This window comes from Salvelinus fontinalis, chromosome 29, assembly GCF_029448725.1.
Source record: "Salvelinus fontinalis isolate EN_2023a chromosome 29, ASM2944872v1, whole genome shotgun sequence".
Classification (NCBI taxonomy): domain Eukaryota; kingdom Metazoa; phylum Chordata; class Actinopteri; order Salmoniformes; family Salmonidae; genus Salvelinus; species Salvelinus fontinalis.
The window spans coordinates 16,999,051-17,011,709 of NC_074693.1; the positions used below are offsets into that span (position 1 = coordinate 16,999,051).

Consider the following 12,659-nt stretch of genomic DNA (forward strand, 5'->3'; position numbering starts at 1 on the left):
GTTGGGTACCCGCTAGGGACATTCTGGATCACTCCCTTATCGATGATTTCAATCGACAGGTAAATTTGTCTGGGAACGCCAAGAGGCGTTCCTAGGGGGGGGGGTAGTGTCACGGTTCATGAATCCACTGCCTCTCTCTCTCTCTCTCTATCTCTCTCTCTCTCTCTCTCTCTCTCTCTCTCTCTCTCCTGTGTTTGTGTGGGCGTGGTTTCCAATCTTGGCCTGATTGTCTGCGCCAGCTGGAATTAATTATCTTCCCCTTTATATGTTCTGTAACCTGTGTTTCTTGTTGTCAGATCGTTGTTTCTTCCCTGAGGTTGTGTCGTGTGTCAGTGCTCTTTCTCTCGCAGCCCTTGTGGGGATTATCTGCTGTGCTCCTTCCTACCCAGCCGGACTCACTCCCTTGGATTTCTCAGCACGCTATCATCAGAGGATGTACCCTAGGCCCTGGGTTGGATTCTGTCTGAGTATATTCTGTCTGTCCTGTTGATGCTGTAAACTATTTCATTAAACCATCGTTGCTTGCATCTTGCATCCGCCTCTGTATTGTGACAACTAGAGGCCCTGGGGCTCAACCAACCAACACACTGGAACACTGTTCTCTAGAGGCCCTGGGGCTCAACCAACCAACACACTAGAACACTGTTCTCTAGAGGCCCTGGGGCTCAACCAACCAACACACTGGAACACTGTTCTCTAGAAGCCCTGGGGCTCAACCAACCAACACACTGGAACACTGTTCTCTAGAGGCCCTGGGACTCAACCAACCAACACACTGGAACACTGTTCTCTAGAGGCCCTGGGGCTCAACCAATCAACACACTGGAACACTGTTCTCTAGAGGCCCTGGGGCTCAACCAACCAACACACTGGAACACTGTTCTCTAGAGGCCCTGGGGCTCAACCAATCAACACACTGGAACACTGTTCTCTAGAGGCATTGGGGCTCAACCAATCAACACACTGGAACACTGTTCTCTAGAGGCCCTGGGGCTCAACCAATCAACACACTGGAACACTGTTCTCTAGAGGCCCTGGGGCTCAACCAACCAACACACTGGAACACTGTTCTCTAGAGGCGCCGAGGCTCAACCAACCAACACACTGGAACACTGTTCTCTAGAGGCCCTGGGACTCAACCAATCAACACACTGGAACACTGTTCTCTAGAAGCATTGGGGCTCAACCAACCAACACACTGGAACACTGTTCTCTAGAGGCCCTGGGGCTCAACCAACCAACACACTGGAACACTGTTCTCTAGATGCTATCTGTTGTTTTCAACTTACTTAGGTTTCACACACCTTATTTCCTATACAGTGCACTACTTTTAGCCAGAGCCAGGCCCTGGTTGAATGCAGTTCACGGGACAGGTAATGTGTGGCATTCAGCTGCAACCTCTGTATGAAGGAATGTCTCTCAATATGATGGAGACTGGAGGCTGGAGGGCAGGCTTTGTTAGGACCCCCCAGGGGTATGGCTGTCTTCATACCCAGACAGCCCTGATCAGCCTTCCCTCCTCTCTCCCCACCACCTCCCCTCTACGCTCCTCTCTCCCCACCACCTCCCCTCTACCCTCCTCTCTCCCCACCACCTCCCCTCTACGCTCCTCTCTCCCCACCTCCTCCCCTCTACGCTCCTCTCTCCCCACCACCTCCCCTCTACCCTCCTCTCTCACCATGGTGTGAGATACCAGATTCAGTAGTGGGTTGGATGGTGGGCTGGCTATCTGTGCCATCACAACAGTCTGCAGGCCTGGATCATGTTCATAGAAATGCAATAAAATAGATATTCCAATTGAAATGCCATGATCCAAGTGGACCGTTTGGCCACCATGTTGGAGTGTGAAGAACATCCTGTGATGTTTAGAGCTGCATACAATTGTCATTCTATTAGTGTGTGTTTGGGCTTCAAATACAGGCATGTCAAATCAAATCAAATAGGCTGAATAACAGGCAGCAGCCTGAATAAGACATCTGCCTGTCTAAACGCAGCCGTAGACTCAGGACACAATCACATATCATCTAATAATAACTGTTGCTGGGCAGATATTAAACTCAACCTACTATACAGTAACGGAGGCGCAAACTGTCTTTCTGTCCTAAACAATCTTACAAGAGGAGGGTCCAATGAGAGTGAAACTAGCAACTGTAGCTAGGTGTCTGTTTGAAAACACATATTAGATCTCATGTTAGATCTACACAGAGCAGCCGGTCTGATGCAGAGAGTGAGGACCATACGATAAAGGATCAGATCAGTGTCAAATACAATGACCTTAGTACAGGCCTGGTTTAAGGCATATTGATATAACATTTAAAGTCACATGGGTAGTGATACATTTAGAAGCTGATGTTGAGTGGCTAAGTATAGAGATGGCCTGTCTACAGGCATACACAGTGAAGCAGGCTAGCTCTAGGGTTGCGTTCCAAATGGCACCCTATTTGCTATAAATGCTATGGGCCATTTGGGACAAAACTCTTTCTTCTCTTCTTTACATCCTCTGTGGCCTACAAGACTTCCTCTTTTGACTGCTTGTGACAGGAAAGGCAGTGGGTGACAAACTTAAGTCCACACTGTCTCCTCACAGTTACAGAGACATCAGGGAGGCCTGTAGAAACAGAGCCAACGCCAGTAAACTAATGCTAAGTATTTATCTCTCCACATTATTGGCTAAAAGGATGAGCATGGTGTAGCAGCTAAGGCCCATCACGAGACTAACGAGAGGAGACTTACTGTTAACTCCTGTCTACATTCACTGAGGTTTCCTGGAGTGTGGATCTGATTCCCTTGTGTGAATTGTCTAGGAGGAGAGCCAAAGCCCTGGACCTTACTCACACTTGAGAAAAGCCTTGGACTTTACTAAAAACCGTGGACCATACTAAGACAAAAATATTGAACATACTAAGACAAGAGCCTTGGACTTTACCAACAGAAGAGCCTTGGATCTAGAAGAAGAGCCTTGGACTCAAGGCTTACTAAGACAAAACTTTGGAAAGCTTTGAACAGAAGAAGACGATGAGTTTTGAGAGTGTTCCCTCCAGGTCAGAGGTGATGGGGTGGAACGCACGTAGTCTAGCCGACTATATGAAGAGGGTGAGCGTGGACACTTCATGACCCGTGTTCTTCTGTAGATAATGCAGCTCTTAACATCATTGATTCATCAGCATTCAATTCTCATCTTTCTTGTGATTTTGATTTAGTACTGAATTGCCCATATGAATGCCAGCAGCTGATATGAAACAGATCAGGGCCTATGATGCCTCTCAGAGTATTGTATTTATTTATTTTATTTAACTAGGCAAGTCAGATAAGAACATATTCTTATTTACAATGACGGCCTACCGGGGAACAATGGGTTAACTGCCTTCTCAGGGGCAGAACGACAGAATTTTACCTTGTCAACTCGGGGATTCAATCCAGCAATCTTTCGGTTACTGGCCCAAAGCTCTAACCTCAAATCAGTAGGACTGCTGATCTAGGACCAGGTCCTCCTAGTCCATTCATTATAATCTAAAAGCCAAAACTGGTCCTGGATCAGCGCTCAGACCCAGCTCATTTGCATGCATTAAGAAAGTGAGCGTGACCTCTGTCCTGGTGTTTGACATTTTTGGTGTGTTGTGACGTTCTCAGCTGAGGCTGTCCAGCTGTGACAAAGTGGTGATGAAGACCAGCATGAACGGAGCACGCTTTCTGGTAAGTGTGTGTGTGTGTGTGTGTGTGTGTGTGTGTGTGTGTGTGTGTGTGTGTGTGTGTGTGTGTGTGTGTGTGTGTGTGTGTGTGTGTGTGTGTGTGTGTGTGTGTGTGTGTGTGTGTGTGTGTGTGTGTGTGTGTGTGTGTGTGTGTGTGTGTGTGTGTGGGTGTGTGCAGCTGCTCATGTATACTGTGATACAACTAAGATGGTTCCTTCATTTTATTTAATGATCTATGCTGTCACTGTACCGTTACAGAAGATGAAAGATGGCGACCTTCAGAAGTTTCCCACCATTCATATTCCGTAAGTCTAAAGTCAAAACTATTTAATTTCATAATCAGATAAAGTAACCCTTGTGAAGCAACTCTGGTCTCCTCTACTACACACAAACCTCCTTGAAAATCTTTTACTGGGACCATTTAATCTGGCTGTTACAGGGAGTGGAATTGGACACCCACATTCAAATACAGTTGGTTTGGACATGGGTGTGTGTGTGGCTGTTGTAATGCTGTATATGTCAGTGACTTTTAATAACTGTGATGTGGTTACCATATGTGGTCTATGTGATGCTGGAGGACGTGTAGCTGGAAATAACCTGTTGAATCTTCTAATGAAAAGGCAGAGAGAGAGAGAGAAAGACAGCATGATGGTGTGCCTGTGTGTGTGTGTGTGTGAGAGAGAGGGAGAGAGAGAGAGAGAGAGAGAGAGAGAGAGAGAGAGAGAGAGAGAGAGAGAGAGAGAGAGAAAGACAGCATGATGGTGTGCCTGTGTGTGTGTGTGAGAGAGAGAGAGAGAGAGAGAGAGAGAGAGAGAGAGAGAGAGAGAGGAGAGAGAGAGAGAGGAGAGAGAGAGAGAGAGAGAGAGAGAGAGAGAGAGAGAGAGAGAGAGAGAGAGAGAGAGAGAGAGAGAGAGAGAGAGAGAGAAAGACAGCATGATGGTGTGCCTGTGTGTGTGTGTGTGTGTGTGTGTGTGTGTGTGTGTGTGTGTGTGTGTGTGTGTGTGTGTGTGTGTGTGTGTGTGTGTGTGTGTGTGTGTGTGTGTGTGTGTGTGTGTGTGTGTGTGTGTGTGTGTGTGCCAGTGTGCCAGTGTGCCAGAGAGAGAGGGTGAGAGAGAGAGAGGAAACAAGAAAGCGGGGGCTGAGATGGGCGAGAAAAAGTACTGAATTTGATAACATTGTGTTACTCAATGATTTCAATAAATTCTCTAGAGTCATCACTAAGATCTGTAGAGAGATCAACAGGACTGAAGAGGAGAGGGGGTTCTGTCAGAGGTAAGAAATGCTAATCTACTAGCCTAGCATACATTTCCACCATGAGAACTCATCTCTGCTGTATGACAGGACAGTAGAGAAACACTTCACAGCCATGTTCCTCATGTCTTCACCAGATCAAGGGAACCTAAGAGCCATCAACAAGGTAAACAGAACTGTACAGTACCACGGCTCCAGACCCACAGCTACTATATCTCAGGAGAAACGTCTCCCACCCTCTCTTCATTGTATGATTGTTTTTTTCACTGTAGATTTTGTACAAGAGGAAGATGAAGCCTGGGATTCAGAAACGTTTGTGAGTGTGTCGTGTTCTGTGAAACACTCTCACTTTGACATGACATTGCTACCAAGCCACACATCCATCCACACAATGTAGAAATGTAGCTTAACATCATCAACAGAAGACCATTGTCCAAAACCATATCACTAATCGACAACCTGTAATTACCCACCTCTCCTCCCCTCCTCTCTCCTCCCCTCCGCTCCCCTCGCCACATTTCCTCTCCTCTCCTGGTCTGTCAGGATATGAGTGATAACGACTATGAGAACCCTGACGAGGACGACAGTTATATCTGTGCCTTGTCTGACCGCCTGCCACCTGCAAAGGGAGAGGAGGAAGAGGAGAGTGATGGTGACTATGAGCCTCCTCCCTCAGTTACAGAGGAGATCCCCCGCCTCCTCAATCTCCCCAAGCCCCTAGGGAACAGTGACTATATAGGTACAGAAGATGTACAATTAACCACTACTAAATGTCTTTAGGAAATACATACTGTAGGTACTATAGCTCAGCTGTGTGTGTGTGTGTGTGTGTGTGTGTGTGTGTGTGTGTGTGTGTGTGTGTGTGTGTGTGTGTGTGTGTGTGTGTGTGTGTGTGTGTGTGTGTGTGTGTGTGTGTGTGTGTGTGTGTGTGTGTGTGTGTGTGTGTGTGTGTGTGTGTGTGTGTGTGTGTGTGTGTGCAGATTCTGTGCGTGGAGGTCCGTCAGTAACTCTTCCTAATGGAAGGACTCCGAGACCACACCAGCGCCCTGGTCCTCAAGCCCTGGCCACCAGCCATAACACAGTGAGTGTCTTCTTCATCATAGTCTTCATTACACAATCCTTATTTTTCTCCTCTTCTCATCCTGTCTTCTTTACAGCCCCCATCTTTTCATACCACTGACCTTTAACCTTTTCACCCGCTCTTTCTTTCATGTTACCATCCTCCTCTCTTTCTGAGATCAATCATTGTTAATTAAGTTTCCAACTCTTGCCTGCTCTCTGTCACTCTCTCTTCCCCTCACTCTCTTTCTCTCGCTCCCTCTAGCTGGCCAGACCTCCCACATCCAGACTAGACCCCTCCCCTCAGAGGCCATTCAAAGCTGCAGGCAAATGTAAGTCACTCTGACCATGTTATCAGAGATCATACGGTCTGTCTCTTAGCTGCTTGTGTTGATATTGTAAAGAGCAGGACTATTCTGTTGTGATCAGCACCATGGAAAATAAGGAACGGTTTTGTTTTTTCCCTAGCACTACACCGCTGCTCAAATAATAAAAGCTTGATGATGAATTGGTTATTTGAATCAGCTGTGTAGTATTAGGGCAAAAACCAAAACGTGTACCCGGGGGGCCCAGGACCGAGTTTGGGAAACCCTGATTTAGAGGTAGATCACAGATGTAAGATGAGGACAGAAAATCAGGACAGATGACATTTGAGTCATTTAGCCGACACTCCTACCTACTGGGACAATCAATGCATTCTATGAGGTGGCATTCAACTAAGGTAGGTAAAACCATAGAATTAAAATGACTAGAGCTGTCTTGGCCTAGTCTAATTCAATGTTTTTTCCTTAGTTCAATTAAAGCAACATCACCAGATCACTTCTTTGAATGCTTATTAGTGGTTTGTTTGAGACACATCTTCCTCCCCCATCCCCAACAGGCCCTTCTGTCCCCCTGGTCGACCGAAGCAAGAAACCTGGACATCCCGCTCCCACCAAGAAACAACATCATCACACAAACACCAAAACAACTCCTACAAGTAACTATGCCAACTGTCTGTTGTCCTGTTGATTCAGCCTCCTAGTCTGTTTATTCAGGTCAAGTCTTTTCAATTCAATGAAATATTAATCCCCAAAGGGCAATTAGAAAGTCATTGTCAATGTGTTGAAAACCCCTTATGCTATATACTAAAGTTGCCTTGCAAAGACAAAGAAAGGTAAGCTGCGGTACGAACAGTACTGTTGACCAGTAGGTTGAGAATGCAATGTTTTGCCTAACTTGTGTTTTTCATGTCTGTTTGGTGACTACACACGGTGTCCAGGAGAGGGCAGTCCATTCAGCTCTCCCCAGCCCGTCATAATGAAGCCACCTCAACTAAAGGGCCCAAAGCCACCAGACTATAGGTAGCCTAACCCAGACCTCTCCATTCCCATTAACCCCTTGGCTGTAACTCAACAGTCTGAAGGTGCTTCTTCCCCAACTTGGTTTTTCTATTGAAAGACAGTCTTGATGAAAACAATTAATTCCTTCAGTAAATTCAGAGTGAGAAGTTGAAGAGAATAATTCACTTTGGACTATTGAGATGAAGATGGAGCCAATTCCCCTAACATGTTGTACTAGCATATCTTCTCTACCAACAGATCCAGCTCCAGTAAACCTCCTGATCCTTCTTACCCACCTCCTTTAATGGTCCCCAACACAATGCCAGGCACAGGGAAGGTGAGCAGATCAATCAAACACCAGTAGTTTTACACCAGCAGAGCATTTATGCAATCCATACCAGCCATACCACTTTTCAAACGTTATTTACATATCAACATACAATATTATACATGTAATAAAGATTTGCGGAAAACTCCTACGTTTTAATGAGAATGATCAAGTGTATGTAGTTAGTGTCACTGACCACCAGATGGCACTGTTGCAGTATACAAACACTAGGGTCATGACCACACTTCTCTTCAAATCCAATCACATTTTATTGGTCACATACACATGGTTAGCAGATGTTATTGCGAGTGTAGCGAAACGCTCTTAGGGTCCACACACAAAACCTACCAAACACAACCATGCAGAAACACCCCGTAGGTACCGTGCCTAAGAACTTAATAACAGCACTCAAAAACAAGTGTAAAAACTCACACAAGAGGAAACCGGTGTGTGCGGTCTAGAGTGCTGTTTTACTCTTGTTTTTGAGCAGCCTGCTAGTTGTTCCTGCCCAACCACCATGTGGATCTAGACACAATGGGTTTTCTCTTTATGTCTTTGCATTCTAACACTGTTGGTCTGTTGCTGTTCCCTGCTGTGTGCAGGGCATTGATCCTGAGTGGTATGGAGGACTGGTGACCAGAGGCCAGGCTGAAGCATCTCTCAGATGGGTTAACAAGGTCAGGTATCCCCAAACCCTCGTAGGCTTCAATAACACACGAGCATTCACACACACACAGTGTGTGTATCAACGGAGCTGTGTGTGTTTCAGGATGGAGCGTTTCTGGTGAGGGACAGTTCCAAGGGGTCTTCTGAGCAGCCTTACACCCTCATGGTGCTGAACCAAGGCAAGGTCTACAACATCCAGATACGTCACCATGGCAACACATACCACCTGGGCACCGGCCTCATGGGTAGCGAGGTAAACAAACAGCCTCCTCTCTGCTCTGTCAGGATTCACTCACAAACAAGAATTTGACTTTTTCCCATGATTTTATTGAACAGATGGTGAGGGGATGACAGTGGTAAAAGATAGAGGTTGTGTCAAAGGGATTAAAATCTTTGCCCACACTATGTGCCGACGCCATTACCACTAGACCAGCCAGGCCACAGAATTTCAGCTTAGCATGCAAATGCAATTAAAAACATTGGTCAACTAGCTAGCAGGCACTTTTATCTAAATTAGCTTACAGTTTACAAACAGATCTGGGACTCAGGAGAAAAATACGATTTTCCTGTGTTTTATATATATTTCAATGTTGAAATTGTGAAAATTATGCCATTTTCGTGTATGACCTGTTTGAAAAGGCCACCTGGGGTTTTTGTGGGATGTTTTTTTGCGGGAGTTTTGGCTTGCTTGGTGACCACCAGGCAGTAAATTAGTTAATAGACCAATAAAAAAATAGTTCAAAACCTCTTTGCCAATAAAAAATAGTTTTTAGTTTTCCCCTCCACACTCAGACTACTCCCAGACAGTCCAAGCTAAATTCTTTCTTGAGAAATTGCTCTTTGCTAAAGAAGCAATTTTTGGTTTCTTTCAACCATTTTAATGTAAAACAATCACAGTAAGGTACTTCACTGTTACCCAGAAATGTTGATATTGAGAGAAAAACGTCTGCATTGGATTTTCTAACATATCACAGGTTGACGTTTATTGTCATGAATCTTGCCTTGGAGGCAGAACTGAGCGATTCCCGCTAGACGGGCCAGCTGCAAAGTCAAATTTGTCTATATCATAAAAATGTATGAAAACAAAAATGTGCTTTTTGGTCTTAATTTAAAGTTAGGGTTAGGCATTAGGTGGTTAAATTCAGATTTTATGACTGAGGCTTTGACCACTCTGCAGAGTTCATGACAATAAATGCCAACCCACTAACACATCATAAACTAATCAATGGCTCTTTCAAATCTGTGCTGCTGCTGTGCTGCTGCTGCAGAGTTTTTCAGGAGTGGAGGAGATTATAGAACACCACACAAACACCCCTCTGCTGCTCATAGACATGGAGAATGGAACTGGAGCACAGAGCCAGTGCTGCCTGCTGCACCCTGCACCACTCTGACCAGAACCAGCAGCACAGGAGACACTGTGTGCGTATGTGTGCATGTGCGTGTGTGTATGTGTGTGTGAAGTTAAATGTAGTGAAGTTGTACTTATTATACTGGCCCTTTAAAATAAACCTGTCATTTTTAGGTTGTGATCATGAAACAGAAAAAATGTATGTGAATTTCTCTTTGATAAGAAGCTATTTTTGTTTCTTTTGACCATTTTAATTGAAAACAATCACAGTAAGGTACTTAAATTGTTACCCAGAAATGATTTGATATGGGCCTCCCGGTGTGGCGCAGTGGTCTAGGGCACTGCATCGCAGTGCTAGCTGCGCCACCAGAGTCTCTGGGTTCACGCCCAGGCTCTGTCGCAGCCGGCCGCAACCGGGAGGTCCGTGGGGCGACGCACAATTGGCATAGCGTCGTCCGGGTTAGGGAGGGTTTGGCCGGTAGGGATATCCTTGTCTCAGTATGTAAATGTAATAAAATGTATGCACTCTACTGTAAGTCGCTCTGGATAAGAGCGTCTGATAAATGACTAAAATGTAAATGTAAAAAAATATGGAGATAAAACGCTGTATTGGATCTTGAACACATCGCAGGTTGACGTTTATTGTCATGAATCTTGTCTTGGAGGCAGAACAGAGTATTTTCCTCTAGATAGGGTAGCTGCAAAGTCAAAATTGGCTATATCATAGAATGTTATGATACATTTTGTATTTTTTGGGGTCTTAATTTAAGGTTAGGGTTAGGCATTTGGGTTAGCAGTGTGACTACTCTGCCAAGCTGCCTCCAGGGAATGATTCATGACAATAAATGCCAATACATCATAAACTAACCAATGGGCCTTTCCATTCTATGCTGTTGCTGCTGTGTTGATCATGCAGTTTCCCAGGAGTGAAGATGATAGAACACCACACACACACCCCTCTGTTGCTCATAGACATGGAGAGAGGACCTGGAGCACAGAGCCAGTGCTGCCTGCTGCACCCTGCACCACTCTGACCAGAACCAGCAGCACAGGAGACACTGTGTGTGTTCTCAATGACTCTCAAAGAAAACAAGTGTATAAAGTAGCTGGTAGAGATTTGATTTTTGATTTGATTTGGATAAAATTTAGTCACCATTTGGACTAATCTTCCAAGAGTCCTTAAACATTACAATACAATTTATAATACGAACACAGTTTCACATATAACACACTATTACAAACATACATAATATACTAACATAATGACCCAATAAATACTCAATCTAAAAATAGTGATTATTCATCTACTATAGCCCCCAACATTTCTATGTATTATATTTAAATAGTTTTAAAATAATGTTTACATTTATATATTGACAGGTTTCTAGTTTGCTCAGTTAATTTATTCCATTTCTTTATTGCTCTAAATCGAAATGTTATTTTGCCTATTTCTCTTTTCTGTCTGGATAACGCATAGATGGTGGACAATCTATTCCTAGTATTTACGGAATGTCTGTCTCTTACCAACTGAACACCGTTGTGAATAGAACTTGGCCGTTTTAAATTATGTATATTATGAAATAAAATAAGCATGTTTTTTTCAATTATCTTGTCGATTCATGACCAACCAAGAACACTGCGCATGACTGCAACAGAAGAACCATATCTCCACCTTAAGCATGGGAAAAACAATCCTTGCTGCTTTGTTCTGTGCATTCTGCAGCCTCCTAACTTCACTTAATGATGCATTTCCCCAGACCACAGAACAGTAGTTCACCTGACTCTCAATTCATGCTTGTGTTATTTGCTGAAGAATTTTTCCTGGTAAATATTTAGCTATCCTTCTGATTATGCATGCTGTTTTAATATTTTTTATTTTTTATTTTTTTTTACATAGATTCGTTATTTGAGACGACCATGATAAGCAGTTGTCTAGCTGCACTCCCAATAGTTTGGTTTCTGCCACTTATTCAATTTGTACTCCTCCCATACTTAATTGTATCCCATGCTGTTTTGGCCTTTTCCTAGTTGAACAGACCAACATAACTTTGGTTTTTTTGGTGTTTAAAACAAGTTTGTTTTGGCAAACCCACTCCCTGATATTCTCCAAATCTCCTTGTAAAGCTTGCTGTACCTGTTGAACCGATTGTCTTTCTGCATAAATTGTAGTATCATCTGCAAATATAGTAGCTTGAGTTTCAGCTAAGGTATAGGGAAGGTCATTGGTATATATTAAATAAAGAAGTGGCCCAAGGCACATTCCACAGTTTAACACATGAGGGGAAGAAAATGAACCATTGATATAGGTGGACTGTTTCCTGTCAGTTAGATATGACCGTACCCAATTCAATGCTACCTCCTTAAAACCATAATGCATTAATTTTGTCAAGAATATTTCATGATCCACTAAATCAAATGCTGCACTGAAATGTAAAAATAGTACACCCACAAACTTGCCATTATCCATAGCATTGAGCCACTGGTCAGTCATGTCAACCAATGCAGTGGTAGTGGAATGGTTTTTGCGATAAGCATGCTGATTGGCTGTAATCAGATCATTCTTTTCCATGTACTCCCACATTTGTCTACTCACAATACCCTCCAATATCTTACTGAGTGTAGGGAGTAGACTAATTGGTCGACTATTGGCAGGAGTAATGGGTTCTTTGCATTTTCGCATGCTTCCATACATTTGCAAACATCCCCTTTTCCAGTGACCAATTAAATATGTATCTCAGTGGAACTGCAATCTGGGGAGCAGCACAGCGAAGCAAAAAAATTGTCCATAAGATCATAACCTGTAGATTTACCATCAGGTAATGACTTCAATAGGTTTAACACCTCCTCCACTGACACCGTTTGCAGACTAAAAGAGCAGATCTTGTTGCTCATAATATGATCATCAATCCATTGGACAATAGCTTGTTTGGAAGAATGTATGTTTACATTATTGCTCAGTAATTTAATTTTCTTTGTAAAAAAATCTGCAAAATGAT

At 43.9% G+C, this 12,659-nt stretch overlaps 1 protein-coding gene across 2 annotated transcripts; it reads left to right on the forward strand.

Annotated features, from left to right (window-relative positions):
* Positions 1–2,561: 2,561 nt before the first annotated feature.
* lcp2b (lymphocyte cytosolic protein 2b) lies at positions 2,562–11,267 on the forward strand. Of its 2 annotated transcripts, none has more exons than XM_055888387.1 (16): positions 2,562–3,093; positions 3,631–3,693; positions 3,948–3,994; positions 4,899–4,961; positions 5,078–5,106; positions 5,213–5,256; positions 5,484–5,679; positions 5,921–6,021; positions 6,265–6,331; positions 6,880–6,978; positions 7,261–7,342; positions 7,580–7,658; positions 8,252–8,326; positions 8,419–8,568; positions 9,645–9,734; positions 10,580–11,267. In XM_055888387.1, the coding sequence occupies exons 1-16, from the start codon at positions 3,016–3,018 to the stop codon at positions 10,826–10,828; spliced, it is 1,512 nt and encodes a 503-aa protein (XP_055744362.1). In that variant the 5' UTR covers positions 2,562–3,015; the 3' UTR covers positions 10,829–11,267. The 2 variants fall into 2 exon arrangements, with proteins under 2 accessions (XP_055744362.1, XP_055744363.1); XM_055888388.1 differs by having other exon boundaries at positions 9,584–9,734; positions 10,580–10,669.
* Positions 11,268–12,659: the final 1,392 nt, after the last annotated feature.

Excerpts from the sequence above, each read along its gene's own strand:
- lcp2b (XM_055888387.1), top strand. The coding sequence starts at position 3,016 with ATGAGTTTTGAGAGTGTTCCCTCCAGGTCAGAGGTGATGGGGTGGAAC. Across the intron at positions 8,327-8,418 it reads CTCTCAGATGGGTTAACAAG|GATGGAGCGTTTCTGGTGAG; the intron begins GTCAGGTATCCC and ends TGTGTGTTTCAG. Across the intron at positions 8,569-9,644 it reads CCGGCCTCATGGGTAGCGAG|ACATGGAGAATGGAACTGGA; the intron begins GTAAACAAACAG and ends TGCTGCTCATAG.